Source organism: Dendrobates tinctorius, unplaced genomic scaffold (genome assembly GCF_039654945.1).
Source record: "Dendrobates tinctorius isolate UK_male_01 unplaced genomic scaffold, ASM3965494v1 ptg000251l, whole genome shotgun sequence".
Classification (NCBI taxonomy): Eukaryota; Metazoa; Chordata; class Amphibia; order Anura; family Dendrobatidae; genus Dendrobates; species Dendrobates tinctorius.
In genome coordinates this window covers 6,168,335-6,183,405 of record NW_027361918.1, presented here as the reverse complement: position 1 = coordinate 6,183,405, position 15,071 = coordinate 6,168,335, and the positions used below count along the sequence as shown (strand labels likewise).

Here is a 15,071-nt window from a genome sequence, read left to right as displayed (position 1 = left end):
TCGTGTGAGGCGGGAAAACTAAGCTCCTCCCTCTGCCAGGAACTGTCCACGCCCACCGATAAGCGGATCTTCGTGCTGGCGGCCGCCCTGCGCGCTGGGTACAGCATCGAGCGTCTGTATGAGCTGACCAAGATAGACCGCTGGTTCCTGCACAAGATGAAGAACATCACTGACCACGTGGCCACGCTTGAGGCGTGCCAGGAGGAGAGCGCCATGCCGCGCAGCGCCCTGCTACGCGCCAAGCAGCTGGGCTTCTCCGATAAGCAGATCGCCCAGGCCGTGCAGAGGTGACGTTGTCTGTCGGGGACCCCAGCCCCCTTGTCTGTCGGCCCCTCATTTGTCCGGGAGGGCCCCATGTAACGCTCCTTCTCCTGCAGCACGGAGCTGGCTGTCCGGAAGCTGCGGAAGGAATGGCGGATTCTGCCGCAGGTGAAGCAGATCGACACTGTGGCCGCGGAGTGGCCGGCGCAGACCAACTACCTGTACCTGACCTACAACGGGTCTGAGCACGACTTAGACTTCCAGGAGCCGCACGTCATGGTCATAGGATCTGGGGTGTACCGCATCGGCAGCAGCGTGGAGTTCGACTGGTGTGCGGTGGGCTGCATCCAGGAACTGCGTAAGGTGAGGAGCTGATACCAGAGCGAAACGGCTGCATCGGAAAATTGGCCCCGAGACTGCCCAGTCCTGCCCCACCGTCACTGCAAACTGATCATGTGCTGCAATTAACCCTCCAGTCACCTCCAGAGCTGCACTCACTATTCTGCTGTTACATGGTGTCTTATCCTCCAGTCACCTCCAGAGCTACACTCACTACTCTACTGTTACATGGTCTCCGATCCTCCAGTCACCCCTGAGCAGCAGTCATGTGTTATCAGGTCAGGGGTCTTCCCTCCCTGCTGGTCAAGGGGTAAGGGGTTGGTCGGGGCTCTGGCACTCGGGGTCACGGTGATTTCTCTCCTCGCAGATGGGGTTCAAGACGATCATGGTGAATTATAACCCGGAGACTGTGAGCACCGACTACGACATGTGCGACCGCCTCTACTTCGATGAGATTTCTTTTGAGGTCAGTGATAATCGCCAGGGGATCGCTGATCCCATCAATCTCCTGTGCCTGGTGTGGTAGAGGGGGTATTGGGGCTGGTCCCATCAATCTCCTGTGCCTTGTGCGGTGGAGGGGGGGATCGGGGCTGGTCCCATCAGTCTCCTGTGCCTTGTGCGGTGGAGGAGGGATCGGGGCTGGTCCCATCAATCTCCTGTGCCTTGTGTGGTGGAGGAGGACCGGGGCTGGTCCCATCAATCTTCCTGTGCCTGGTGCGATGGAGGGGGATCGGGGCTGGTCGCAGCATTTTCCTGTGTCTGGGGCGGCCGTGGTGGAGGGGGATGGGGGCTGGTCGCAGTATTCTCTTGTGTCTGGTGCGGTGGAGGGGGATGGGGGCTGGTCGCAGTATTCTCTTGTGTCTGGTGCGGTGGAGGGGGATGGGGGCTGGTCGCAGTATTCTCTTGTGTCTGGTGCGGTGGAGGGGGATCGTGGCTGGTCGCAGTATTCTCCTGTGTCTGGGGCGGCCGTGGTGGGTGAAGGGGGTATCGGGGCTGATCGCAGCATTCTCCTGTGTCTGGGGTGGTCACGGAGGGGGGATCGGGGCTGGTCGCAGTATTCTCCTGTGTCTGGGGCGGCCTTGGTGGGTGAAGGGGGGATCGGGGCTGGTCGCAGCATTCTCCTGTGTCTGGGGAGGCCGTGGTGGGTGTAGGGGGGATCGGGGCTGGTTGCAGTATTCTCCTGTGTTTAGCACAGTCGCCGCACCGCAGAGTGTTTCTGGTGACGGTCCGTGTTTTGTATGTTGCAGGTGGTGATGGACATCTACGAGCTTGAGAACCCCGAGGGGATCATCCTGTCTATGGGGGGGCAACTCCCCAATAACATCGCCATGGCCCTGCACCGTCAGCAGTGCCGCGTCCTTGGTACTTCTCCCGAGGCCATAGACTCTGCTGAGAACCGCTTCAAGTTCTCCCGCCTGCTGGACACCATCGGGATCAGTCAGCCACAGTGGAGGGAGCTGTCAGACACCTCGGTGAGTGGACGGGGGCAGGGTCGGATGACTCCAGGGTGGAGAGCCGGGGTGACCCATTGTCTCTGACCCTCCGTCTTCCCATCTCCAGTCTGCGCTGCAGTTCTGTAACGCGGTCGGGTACCCCTGCGTGGTGCGGCCATCATACGTCCTCAGCGGCGCCGCCATGAACGTGGCCTACTCGGATGACGACCTGGAGAAGTTTCTGTCCAGTGCAGTGGCCGTGTCCAAGGAGCATCCAGTGGTCATCTCCAAGTACATCCAAGAAGCCAAGGTTCATGTGGTGGAGTCTGGAGGATCAGTGGGGGAGGTGGGATAAGTGGGGGGATCAGAGGTAGGAGATCGCTAGAGGTAATTGGGGGGGCACTAGACATGAGGGGATCCAGCTGTCAGCGGGAGTGATCGGCAGAGATAAGTGGGGTGATCCGACAGTCAGCGGGGGGCTGGCAGACATCATGTGGGTCACGGTTAGGATAATTACTTGACCTCGCTGACGGCGTCCTGTGTGATCAGGAGATCGATGTGGACGCGGTGGCATGTGACGGCGTGGTGGTAGCTGTGGCCATTTCGGAGCACGTGGAGAATGCGGGGGTGCACTCTGGAGACGCCACGCTGGTCACCCCTCCTCAGGACATCACCCCCAAAACCCTGGAGCGGATCAAGGCCATTGTGCACGCGGTGGGGCTGGAGCTCCAGGTGACCGGACCCTTTAACCTGCAGCTCATCGCCAAGGTAACAAGATGGTACCTGTCTCCCACAATGCACTGCATGGGCACAAAGGGGTCACTATTAACCCTTCGATGTTCCCCAGGACGATCAGTTGAAGGTGATTGAGTGCAATGTTCGCGTCTCCCGCTCCTTCCCCTTCGTATCCAAGACGCTGGGGGTGGATCTGGTTGCCCTAGCAACACAAGTCATCATGGGAGAAGAGGTGGAGCCTGTTGGACTCATGGCCGGCACAGGCATTGTGGGAGTGAAGGTTAGTGATGGCGTCTGTAGCCCCCATCACTGCCCTCTGTGACCACCCCCCGTAACTGACCTCTGTGACCTCCCACCCCTGTCGCTGACCTCTGTGACCCCTGTCGCTGACCTCCGTCCCTCAGGTGCCGCAGTTCTCGTTCTCCCGCCTGGCTGGAGCAGACGTGGTCCTCGGGGTGGAGATGACGAGCACGGGGGAGGTCGCCTGCTTCGGGGAGAACCGCTATGAGGCGTACCTGAAGGCCATGCTGAGCACCGGCTTCAAGATCCCCCACAATAACATCCTGCTGACCATCGGCAGCTACAAGGTATGCACACGTATGGACCCGCTGCCCACCGGTGGGTACACGTATGGACCCGCTGCCCACCGGTGGGTACACGTATGGACCCGCTGCCCACCGGTGGGTACACGTATGGACCCGCTGCCCACCGGTGGGTACACACGTATAGACCCGCTGCCCATTGGTGGGTACACGTATGGACCCGATGCCCATTGGTGGGTACACGTTTTGTGACCACGAATTGACCCTCTAACCATCAGGGGGTACACGTTGTATGGACCCGCTGACCATCAAGGGTACACGTTGAATGACCATGTAAGGACCCTCAGATCATTAGTGGGTACACGTATGACCACTTACGGACCCTTTGTCCATCGAGGGTACGTGTTGTATGGACCCTCCGACCATCGAGGGAACACATTGTATGACCATGTAAGGACCCTCTGACCATTAAGGGTACACGTATGACCACATATGGGACCCTTTACTATTAGTGGGTACTCATTGTATGACCAGGCATGGACCCGCTGGCCATTGGGGCTGCACATCGTATGATGCAGCGGCAGGACATCAGTCACACTGAGGCTGATGCTGACCTCTCCAGCTGTCCCTCTCACTGGAGTCTTATTTGCAGACTACTACTCTCATCTTCTTCACTGCTGCAGTTGTACAACATGTAACTGTGTGGAGGATCTGTGCAGGGTTTTGTAGCTTTCTTTTCCCATCTCTTAGTGAGCTCTGACGTCCTCTCACCCTCCAGATTAGCACTTTAAGTGGCTGCTGCATTTCCTGCCTCGGCTTTTATACTTGCTCTGATGGTCACTCCTGATTGACTGTGCTGTATCATGTGACGCCATAGCTGCAGGGCATTATGGGAATCTCGCACGGTTGCATCTGACGTGGAATGTTCTGCAATGTGTCAGAATTAGTCGGGCGAATTTCATAACCTCAAATGTAAATCTGATCTGTAGAGCGCAGCTCTGGATGTGATCGGAGTGACTGCTCTGTCTTGCAGAATAAGAGCGAGCTGCTCCCCGCGGTGCGGACGTTGGAGAGCCTGGGGTACAGTCTGGTTGCCAGTGTGGGCACTGCCGACTTCTACACGGAACACGGCATCAAGGTAACGTCATGTGACTCGCTGCTCCGCCCCAGTGACTCGCAGCTCCGCCCCAGTGACTTGTGGCTACATATAACGCCCCCTTCTCTACAGGTGAAGGCCATGGATTGGCCCTTTGAGGATCCGGACGGCGATGGGTCCTTGAAGCAGCGGAGCATCATGGACCATCTAGCCGAGAACCACTTTGACCTGGTCATCAACCTCTCCATGAGGAATTCAGGGGGCCGCCGCCTCTCCTCCTTCGTGACGCGTGGGTACCGCACCCGCCGCCTGGCCGTGGATTACTCCGTGCCCCTTATCATTGACATCAAGTGCACCAAGCTGTTTGTGGAGGTGAGTGACGAGGGGCACACAGGGTGGGCTCAGCACAAGACGTAGTGTCAGGGCAGCAGCCTCCCTTATCTGCGTCTCCTGCAGGCTCTCCGACAGATCAGAGCGGCCCCTCCGGTGAAGACCCACGTGGACTGCATGACCTCCCAGAAACTCATCCGCCTGCCCGGTGAGGAGCCAAAACCAGGAGCGATGGGGGGGTGGGTCTAGTGCCGCGGAGAGGCCTGAGGGTGAAGGGGGCAACAAAGGGACATTAAGGGCTGCGGAGGTTTCATTTTAAAAAATAATTGGGGGTCCGGCCCGATCCAAAGGGTGAAAATTAGCACTTAATTTCCAACATGTAATCCCCAGAGAAGAGCGGCTGTCGATCATCAGTGCCGTGTGTTACTAATCGCGGGGAGATCGACGACAGGGCTGAGCGAGAGAAGCCTGTCCGCTCATGGCAGAATCCCCCCCAATCTGCACACGGGGGGAGGGGGGTGACATTATTGTCTCTGAGCATTTTCTGTGGTTTTCCCTTACGTTAGTTTTGTTGATGTCGTCTGCTGGTTGTGGATGTTCTCGTGTGCCGATGAGACTCCCGATGGGCGCCCTCACTTTTGGGGGGCATGGTCTTATTTTTTCTTGTTTATCCTCAGGTCTGATCGATGTCCACGTTCACCTTCGGGAGCCCGGGGCCACACACAAGGAAGACTTCTCCTCTGGGACGGCGGCGGCACTGGCGGGCGGTGTCACCATGGTGTGCGCTATGCCCAACACCAACCCTGCCATCACCGACACTTCCAGCTTGTCACTGGCACAGAAGGTCAGAGCGGCCACCAGGGTCCTGGTCAGGGCGGCCACCGCAGTCCCCCGGTGCTGCAGCTGGGTCACTCGTTCTTTCTCTTCAGTTGGCAGAAGCCGGTGCCCGCTGTGACTTTGCCCTTTTTCTTGGCGCTTGCTCGGAGAACACGGATTCCCTCGCCTCCATCGCCGGCTCAGCGGCCGGACTGAAGATGTATCTGAACGACACCTACTCCCAGCTCAAGATGGACAACGTGTCATTGTGGATGGCGGTGAGTGCGGGCGCCTGGTGGCCTCTCGGGCGCCTGGTGGGGAAAGTCACCTCCATTAATAATTCTCCCTTCTGTTTCCAGCACTTTGAGAAATGGCCCGCTCACCTGCCCATCGTGGCCCATGCTGAAAACCAGACTGTCGCCGCCATCTTGATGGTCGCACAGCTGTACAAGAGATCAGTGCATATCTGCCACGTGGCCAAAAAGGAGGAGGTGGGTACCGGGGCACGTTGAGGGGTCTGGAGACGGCCACACACATGAGACTTAATATGGCCAACCCTCCCAAGTTTTCGGTGGTCCTGACCATTCCCGGAGGGTAGACGGATCTGGCTGGGAGATAAGGCTCTGACAGGTCTATCGGGTAGGACGAATGAAAGTTTAATGGGTAAAGGGGAGTCGTGGACTTTAGAGGGCAGAGGAGAGTCTGAGACATGAGGGGACTGGCAGAATGGTGGGGAGTCTGGTGGGCGGGGCAGAGGGGAGCCTGGGACATTGGGAGGGCGGGGCAGAGGGGAGCCTGGGACATTGGGAGGGCGGGACAGAGGGGAGCCTGGGACATTGGGGCGGGGCAGAGGGGAGCCTGGGACATGGGGAGGGCGGGGCAGAGGGGAGCCTTGGACGTTGGGGGGGCGGGGCAAAGGAGAGCCTTGGACGTTGGGGGGGCGGGGCAAAGGGGAGCCTTGGACGTTGGGGGGGGCAGAGGGGAGCCTGGGACATTGGGGAGGGCGGGGCAAAGAGGAGCCTGGGACATTGGAGGGGGGCGGGACAGGGGAGCCTGGGACGTTGGGGGGGCGGGACAGAGGGGAGCCTGGGACGTTGGGGGGGCGGGGCAGAGGGGCGCCTGGGACATTGGGGGGGCGGGGCAGAGGGGAGCCCAGGACCTTGGGGTCCAGCAGGGAATTGATTCTCCCACCCTTAGCCAGAGTGTTTGCTTTCCTTGTTGACCCCCGCTGCTGCTGCCGCCTCCTTAGACCCGCTCTCATTGGCTGATTTCTAACGCAGATTCTCATCATTAAAGCGGCGAAGCAGAAGGGGATACTGGTGACCTGCGAGGTGGCCCCCCATCACCTCTTCCTGTGCCAGGACGACCTGGAGCGGCTGGGGGATAAGCGGGGCCAGGTGCGCCCCATGCTGGGCACCAGAGATGACATGCAGGCTCTGTGGGACAACCTGGACGTTATAGACTGCTTCGCTACTGATCATGGTGAGGACGGACGCTTTGAGGTCTGGACAGCCCCTCCGGTTGTCTGCGAGAATCGGCATTAACCTGTGGTAATCTGTCCTCAGCCCCTCATTCTGTGGAGGAGAAGGACGGTCCCAACCCCCCTCCAGGATACCCCGGGCTGGAGACAATGCTGCCCCTTCTGCTGACTGCCGTCAGCGAGGGGCGGCTGACCATCGAGGACATCATCAAACGTCTGTATGAGAACCCCCGAAAGATCTTCTCCCTCCCGGTCCAGGAGAACACGTACATAGAGGCGAGTGCTTGCTGGTATCTGCTGGTCCTCACTGGCTGTCTGCATGCTGACCGGCTCCTTCTCTTCACACACTGTCACTAATGAATGTCCGTCATCTCCCTTCCTAAATCCTCTGGCTGGCTCTGCCACTCCTCCTCCCCAGTCCACCTCCCCACTCCTCCTTCTCTGTGGCTGCCTCTGCCCACTTCCCCCCCCACTCCTCCTCCTCCTCCTCCTCCTCTGTGGCTGGCTCTGCCCTCCCCCCCACTCTTCCTCCTCCTCGCTGGCTGGCTCTGCCCTCTCCCCCCCCCCCCCCCCCCCACTCCTGCTCGCTGGCTGGCTCTGCCCTCCCTCCCCCCCACTCCTTCTCGCTGGCTGGCTCTGCCCTCTCTCCCCCCACTCCTGCTCGCTGGCTGGCTCTGCCCTCTCCCCCCCCCCCCCCCCATTCCTCCTGCTCGCCGGCTGGCTCTGCCCTCTTTCCCCCCCCCCCCATTCCTCCTGCTCGCCGGCTGACTCTGCCCTCTTCCCCCCCCCCCCCCCCCCCACTCCTGCTCGCCGGCTGGCTCTGCCCTCTCCCCCCCCCCCCCCCCCCACTCCTCCTCGCTGGCTGGCTCTGCCCTCTCTCCCCCCACTCCTCCTCCTCGCTGGCTGGCTCTGCCCTCTCTCCCCCTACTCCTCCTGCTCGCTGGCTGGCTCTGCCCTCTCCCCCCCCCCCCCCACTCCTCGCTGGCTGGCTCTGCCCTCCCTCCTGCTCGCTGGCTGGCTCTGCCCTCTCCCCCCCCCCCCCCCACTCCTGCTCGCTGGCTCTGCCCTCTTCCCCCCCCCCCCCCACCCCACCCCTCCTCCTCGCTGGCTGGCTCTGCCCTCTCCCCCCCCCCACTCCTCGCTGGCTGGCTCTGCCCTCTCCCCCCCCACTCCTCGCTGGCTGGCTCTGCCCTCTCCCCCCCCACTCCTCGCTGGCTGGCTCTGCCCTCTCTCCCCCCCCACTCCTGCTCGCTGGCTGGCTCTGCCCTCTCTCTCCCCCACTCCTCCTGCTCGCTGGCTGGCTCTGCCCTCTCTCCCCCCACTCCTCCTGCTCGCTGGCTGGCTCTGCCCTCTCTCCCCCCACTCCTCCTGCTCGCTGGCTGGCTCTGCCCTCTCCCCCCCCCACTCCTCCTGCTCGCTGGCTGGCTCTGCCCTCTCCCCCCCCACTCCTCCTGCTCGCTGGCTGGCTCTGCCCTCTCTCCCCTCCCCCACACTCCTCCTCCTCGCTGGCTGGCTCTGCCCTCTCTCCCCTCCCCCCCACTCCTCCTCGCTGGCTGGCTCTGCCCTCTCTCTCCCCCCCCCCCCCCCACTCCTCCTGCTCGCTGGCTGGCTCTGCCCTCTCTCTCCCCCCCCCCCCACTCCTCGCTGGCTGGCTCTGCCCTCTCTCTCCCCCCCCCCCCCCCCCCCCCACTCCTCGCTGGCTGGCTCTGCCCTCTTTCCCCCCCCATTCCTCCTGCTCGCTGGCTGGCTCTGCCCTCTCTCTCCCCCTCCACTCCTCCTCCTCGCTGGCTCTGCCCTCTCTCCCCCCCCCCCCCCCCCCACTCCTCCTCCTCGCTGGCTCTGCTGTCTCTCTCCCCCCACACCTCCTCGCTGACTGCCTCCTACCTCCCACAGGTGGATCTGGAGCAGGAGTGGCTGGTGCCGCAATCCCTGCAGTTCACCAAATCTAAGTGGACTCCATTTGAAGGGATGAAGCTGAAGGGCGCAGTGCGGAGAGTGGTGCTGCGAGGGGAAGTCGCCTACATAGACGGGCAGGTACGGGGTCCCCCATCGTCTCCACCATCGGGGCCCCGACACGCCCCAGCATCTCCTGTCGGGCCCCCTGCCCTCGGTTCACTGCCTGTTTTCTAGGTCCTAGTGCCTGCCGGTTATGGCCAGGATGTCAGGAAATGGGCTCCACCACTGATCGCCACCACACAGCCGACCCCTCCCAAGGAGCTGGTGAAGGTGAGGCCCCTCCCCCAAGTGCTGTCAGCCAATCAGCTCAGTGACTACCATCAGAGCAGGAGGGGGGTCACACAATGCGCCGTTTTTTAATGGTAGGGATTGGTCTTGTGATATCGCTGGACAAGAGCAGAAACCTGCCTCCGGCCGTCCTCCCGCGCGCCCCTGCCTCCGGCCGTCCTCCCCGCGCGCCCCTGCCTCCGGCCGTCCTCCCCGCGCGCCCCTGCCTCCGGCCGTCCTCCCCGCGCGCCCCTGCCTCCGGCCGTCCTCCCCGCGCTCCCCTGCCTCCGGCCGTCCTCCCCGCGCTCCCCTGCCTCCGGCCGTCCTCCCCGCGCTCCCCTGCCTCCGGCCGTCCTCCCCTGCCTCCGGCCGTCCTCCCCGCGCGCCCCTGCCTCCGGCCGCCCTCCCCGCGCGCCCCTGCCTCCGGCCGTCCTCCCGTCTGCCGTTTTTCCTCATCATTAATCTTCCTCTCTGTCAGACTCCGGAGCGTCACCGCCATGTCACCGTGCAGAGCGAGACCGTCCGCAGCCGCGCTCCCAGCCCCCGCAGAGCAGGTCCCGCTGGAGACGCCCGCTTTCATCTGCCGCCGAGGATCCATCGCGCCTCTGATCCCGGGTTACCAGGTGAGCTGGCGCTCCAGTCACTGACTGCAAGCAGAGATCCTAAACATGAAGTCTGGGTCACATGGACCCGCACAGTGCTGAAGCGTTAACCCTGTCAGCGCTGCGCTCTGTAGTCCTGTGACTATGGGTCTGACATCCCGGTTAACCCTTTATTGCAATATCCAGGGCTCAGGAGGATGTCCGCATCTCGGGGCCGAGGGAGCAGCGCCAGGAGCGGTAACTGGATGGGGTCCAATCTCTTGGGGGAGGGGCTAAATTAACTTAAGCATGTGACTTCTGATCATCACCAATCGGGAGAATAGAGGAATCCCTGGTCATGACTGCCGCTGTGGGAGGAGCTTATGTAGAGCCCGCCCTCACCGCAACAGCTGTGAATACACAATGACATCCGTGATTGACCCTCAGTGATTGACAAGTAAAATGATCATCGCACTCCAGTCACCTCCAGAGCTGCACTCACTATTCTGCTGTTACAGTGTGTCTTATCCTCTAGTCCCCTCCAGAGCTGCAGTTGGCTCTGTCTTATACCCCAATAACCGTGGTTCTTCGGGGTCGGTGGGGGGCTGCGGTGTAGATGCTGCAGCCTGGGACCCTCAGTTCAGTAATCGGGGTCCGGTCCTTACACGCTGTAGTTGTCAGTGCGGAGTCTGGGTTGTGGCGCTGCCATCACTGACCCATGTACAAACTTTCTCTCTGTTAGCAGCTGAGGAGCAGAAGGAGCGCGTGCCCAAGAAGTCTCCAGAAGCAGGTGAAACTGCATCTCTAACCTCTGTCAGCTTCCCTCCGGCCTGTGACTTCTCCCTTCCTGCCTGTGCGGCTCTTCTCCCTGCCTCGTCTTCCTGCCTGTGGCGGCTCCTCTCCCTTCCTGCCTCACTTCCTCTGTCTTCCTGCCTTTTGGTGGCTCCTCTCACTCCCTCAGTCCATCTTTATGCCTGTGGCGGCTCCTCTCCCTCCCTCCCTCTGTCTTCCTGCCTGTGGTGTCTCCTCTCCCTCCCTCAGTCCTTCTTTATGCCTGTGGCGGCTCCTCTCCCTCCCTCCCTCTGTCTTCCTGCCTGTGGCGGCTCCTCTCCCTCCCTCAGTCCTTCTTTATGCCTGTGGCGGCTCCTCTCCCTCCCTCAGTCCTTCTTTATGCCTGTGGCGGCTCCTCTCCCTCCCTCAGTCCTTCTTTATGCCTGTGGCGGCTCCTCCCTCCCTCTGTCTTCCTGCCTGTGGCGGCTCCTCTCCCTCCCTCAGTCCTTCTTTATGCCTGTGGCGGCTCCTCTCCCTCCCTCCCTCTGTCTTCCTGCCTGTGGCGGCTCCTCTCCCTCCCTCAGTCCTTCTTTATGCCTGTGGCGGCTCCTCTCCCTCCCTCCCTCTGTCTTCCTGCCTGTGGCGGCTCCTCTCCCTCCCTCAGTCCTTCTTTATGCCTGTGGCGGCTCCTCTCCCTCCCTCAGTCCTTCTTTATGCCTGTGGCGGCTCCTCTCCCTCCCTCAGTCCTTCTTTATGCCTGTGGCGGCTCCTCTCCCTCCCTCAGTCCTTCTTTATGCCTGTGGCGGCTCCTCCCTCCCTCCGTCTTCCTGCCTGTGGCGGCTCCTCTCCCTCCCCTCCGTCTTGCTGCCTGTGGCGGCTCCTCCCTCCCTCCGTCTTCCTGCCTGTGGCGGCTCCTCTGCCTCCCTCCCTCCGTCTTCCTGCCTGTGGCGGCTCCTCTCCCTCCCCTCCGTCCATCTTTCTGCCTGTGGCAGCTCCAGGAGCATCTCTGGGTGCGGGGATCTTGCCTGTGTGTGGGAGGGTTGTGGGGTCACCATTACGGGGAGCAGTCGGCGCCGCCGTCCTTTCCTTGTGCTGATGACAGGTTCTGTGTTTGCAGATCTTTCCTTCATCCAGGACGGTTACAGCCACCCACCCCCAATCCCGCGGCTCACATCCCCCCAGAACTTGTCCATGCAGACCTCCCCGCTGCTGCACCCCCTCATAGGGCAGCACATCCTGTCCGTTCGGCAGTTCAGCAAGGACCAGGTGAGCCGCGCAGTGTGCATGATGTCTCACGTTATGCTCCACTCACACCCGGAGCTGCTGCTGTCAGTAGTGTCTGCGCTGTAGCAGGGGGCAGCAGGGAACGCAGCTTTGGATGATGTGACCATGAGATGACTCCACTGTCTGCTCTTTTCCAGATGTCACACCTCTTTAACGTGGCACACACGCTGCGGATGCAGGTGCAGAAGGAGCGCAGCCTCGACATCCTGAAGGTCTGGGAGTCTCCGGTGTCTATTGTTTCTTCCATCTTCCCTCTTTACTCTGGGGCGCTCGGGCCCCCTCCCTCGGCCTCCCACCCTCTGTGGCGCCCGGGCCCCCTCCTTCCGCCTCTCCCTCTGTGGCCCTTGGGCCCCCTCCCTCCGCCTCCCGCCCTCTGTGGAGCTCGGGCCCCCTCCCTCCTCCTCTCCCTCTGTGGCCCTCGGGCCCCCTCCCTCCGCCTCCCTCACTCTGGGGCGCTCGGGCCCCCTCCCTCGGCCTCCCACCCTCTGTGGCGCCCGGGCCCCCTCCTTCCGCCTCTCCCTCTGTGGCCCTCGGGCCCCCTCCCTCCGCCTCCCGCCCTCTGTGGAGCTCGGGCCCCCTCCCTCCTCCTCTCCCTCTGTGGCCCTCGGGCCCCCTCCCTCCGCCTCCCTCACTCTGGGGCGCTCGGGCCCCCTCCCTCGGCCTCCCACCCTCTGTGGCGCCCGGGCCCCCTCCTTCCGCCTCTCCCTCTGTGGCCCTCGGGCCCCCTCCCTCCGCCTCCCGCCCTCTGTGGAGCTCGGGCCCCCTCCCTCCGCCTCCCTCACTCTGGGGCGCTCGGGCCCCCTCCCTCGGCCTCCCGCCCTCTTGGGCCCTCGGGCCCCCTCCCTCCGCCTCCCGCCCTCTGGGGCCCTCGGGCCTCCCGCCCTCTGACGCTTTCTGGGGGTGTTCGAGCCTTAACCTCTGGTGTTCCTCATTGGTTTGCTCTTGTTCAGGGTAAGGTGATGGCCTCCATGTTTTTTGAGGTGAGCACGCGGACCAGCAGCTCCTTTGCGGCAGCCATGCATCGTCTAGGCGGCTCGGTGATCACGTTTTCAGAGACCACGTCCTCCTCTCAGAAAGGGGAGTCTCTCACGGACTCGGTGCAGACCATGAGCTGCTACTCGGATGTGCTGGTGGTGAGACATCCGGAGCCGGGAGCAGTGGAGGTTCGTGCCATCGCCGCCATCACTGGACCACTTTAACCCTCTCTGTCCTCATATTAACACTTTCTTTGCTGTCTTCCACAGCTCGCAGCCAAGCATTGCCGAAAGCCTGTCATCAATGCAGGAGACGGGGTGGGAGAGCACCCGACACAGGCGCTGCTGGACATCTTCACCATCCGGGAGGAGCTGGGCACTGTCAACGGGATGACTGTAAGTAGGGGGCACCTATGGGGGGTGTGGGGTATGGGATGAGGCACCTACAGTGGGCTGTGCGGGGGGATGGGGCATGTACTGACGGGGAGTGAGGGTTGTTGCCCCCTCTGTAAGTTGTCACATGTACCTGATATGCTTCTGCCCGTGCGACCTTGGCTCGTCCCTAGATCACCATGGTGGGTGACCTGAAGCACGGGCGCACGGTCCACTCTCTCGCCTGCCTCCTGACTCAATACCGTGTGAACCTGAGATACGTGACGCCGCGCAGCCTGCGCATGCCCTCCAACATCATCCACTTTGTGGCCTCCAAGGGAACCAAGCAGGTGAGGGTGGGATTTGGGTGGAGGCGGGGTTGGAGGGAGGCCTCGTTTAACGCTCTACTTTTGTAGGAGGAGTTTGACAGCATTGAGGAGGCGCTGCCGGACACGGACGTCCTCTACATGACCCGGATCCAGAAGGAGCGGTTCGGGAGCCAGGAGGAGTACGACAGTGTGAGTGGGGGCGGGGCTGATGTGTTGGCAGCAGTTTGGGGGTGGGGCTTGTGCTCCCACTGATCCCTCCTCTTTATCTTTAGTGCTTTGGGCAGTTCATTCTCACTCCGCACATTATGACCCGCGCCAAGAAGAAGATGGTGGTGATGCACCCAATGCCGCGCGTCAACGAGATCAGGTGAGGGCACAGTGTCGGCGCCCCCTTGTGTCGGCGCCCCCTTGTGTCGTGCTCCTCCAGGTTTTCACCATGTCTTCTTTTTCCCCTTTAGTCTTGAAGTGGACTCAGACCCCCGGGCTGCGTACTTCCGCCAGGCAGAGAATGGGATGTACGTGCGCATGGCGCTGCTGGCCACCGTCCTGGGAAAGTATTGATCCTTCCCTCGGAGCACCATGTGACTCTGTGCTGCCCCTCCCCCACGTGTCCTGGTCCCTGGGCTGGTTCCAGACTGTTCTATGGATGCCCACCTGTCATATCTTTCTACTGTTACCCAGTGAGGCTCCTCCTACTTGACTTCCGCCTGAGGCCACGCCCATCCGGGGAATTTTTAAGCAGGCAGTAAAGCACCCCTTATGGCAGGACTGGTTTCTCTGTCTTCCTGCCTCACCCACCGGTTTTGTGTGCGGGTGAGGACAGCAGGGCGGTTGGACTGATGAGCAGCACCTCGTGATTTTTTTTTGCTTACATTCCTCCTTTTTCTAAATAAATGGAATTGTGCACAGTTCTGACTCCTCGTGGGTGTGGCCAGAGTGCGGTAGCTCGTGGGTGTGGCCAGAGTGCGGCAGCTCGCGGGTTAACATTCGCCCGCACAGTCACATCCAGACCTATACATCTTGTGGTGGGAACTACATCTAAGTGTTGGCGGAGACCCCAGATACCTACGCCCCCCAGCGTGTCCCTGTGCTTGGCCGGACCCCACACTCTCCACTATTAACAGGACGCAGAATCGGGACAGATCCGGTCAAAACTCAATTTTATTCACAAGTAACAATATACAGCAGTGATACAATGTAACGAGCGACTCCGTGATGCTGGTCTCCATGGCGGATCGGTGGTCTCCATGGCGGATTGGTGGTCTCCACGCTGGATCAGTTTCCCCTTCGTTGATTCCTCAGCAGGGGCTGTATTAGAAAACAGAATCCAATGAATGTCTGTCTAGATGGTGCCGTACCCCCGACCTCACCATACCCCCAACCACACCAGCAGGGAGTGGACACACATGGACCCTGCACAACTGCCGACCCCCGCATTACTGCACAATCTCTACACTAATGGGGAAATGATCACAGAGGAGAGACATTTCTGCCACATGGAAGGA

The 15,071-nt window shown here is 61.5% G+C and overlaps 1 protein-coding gene across 3 annotated transcripts in view; it reads left to right on the top strand.

Annotated features, from left to right (window-relative positions):
- Positions 1-14,474, top strand: part of CAD (carbamoyl-phosphate synthetase 2, aspartate transcarbamylase, and dihydroorotase) — a 31,323-nt gene extending 16,849 nt beyond the window's left edge. Inside the window, exons 17-45 of one of the 3 annotated variants that reach the window (XM_073557796.1) lie at positions 40-287; positions 378-624; positions 968-1,066; positions 1,848-2,072; positions 2,161-2,343; positions 2,583-2,801; positions 2,881-3,048; positions 3,173-3,355; positions 4,344-4,448; positions 4,539-4,778; positions 4,863-4,944; positions 5,414-5,580; positions 5,666-5,830; positions 5,912-6,043; positions 6,833-7,034; positions 7,118-7,308; positions 8,926-9,066; positions 9,163-9,258; positions 9,734-9,878; positions 10,044-10,094; positions 10,582-10,626; positions 11,725-11,873; positions 12,029-12,103; positions 12,842-13,054; positions 13,136-13,261; positions 13,432-13,587; positions 13,654-13,755; positions 13,839-13,933; positions 14,025-14,474. In XM_073557796.1, the coding sequence (XP_073413897.1) occupies positions 40-287; positions 378-624; positions 968-1,066; positions 1,848-2,072; positions 2,161-2,343; positions 2,583-2,801; positions 2,881-3,048; positions 3,173-3,355; positions 4,344-4,448; positions 4,539-4,778; positions 4,863-4,944; positions 5,414-5,580; positions 5,666-5,830; positions 5,912-6,043; positions 6,833-7,034; positions 7,118-7,308; positions 8,926-9,066; positions 9,163-9,258; positions 9,734-9,878; positions 10,044-10,094; positions 10,582-10,626; positions 11,725-11,873; positions 12,029-12,103; positions 12,842-13,054; positions 13,136-13,261; positions 13,432-13,587; positions 13,654-13,755; positions 13,839-13,933; positions 14,025-14,127 (4,353 nt within the window). In that variant the 3' untranslated portion in view covers positions 14,128-14,474. Of the gene's footprint in view, positions 1-39; positions 288-377; positions 625-967; positions 1,067-1,847; positions 2,073-2,160; positions 2,344-2,582; positions 2,802-2,880; positions 3,049-3,172; positions 3,356-4,343; positions 4,449-4,538; positions 4,779-4,862; positions 4,945-5,413; positions 5,581-5,665; positions 5,831-5,911; positions 6,044-6,832; positions 7,035-7,117; positions 7,309-8,925; positions 9,067-9,162; positions 9,259-9,733; positions 9,879-10,043; positions 10,095-10,578; positions 10,627-11,724; positions 11,874-12,028; positions 12,104-12,841; positions 13,055-13,135; positions 13,262-13,431; positions 13,588-13,653; positions 13,756-13,838; positions 13,934-14,024 lie in introns of all 3 variants that reach the window. The other 2 variants (XM_073557797.1, XM_073557798.1) reach the window with 2 other exon arrangements.
- Positions 14,475-15,071: the final 597 nt, after the last annotated feature.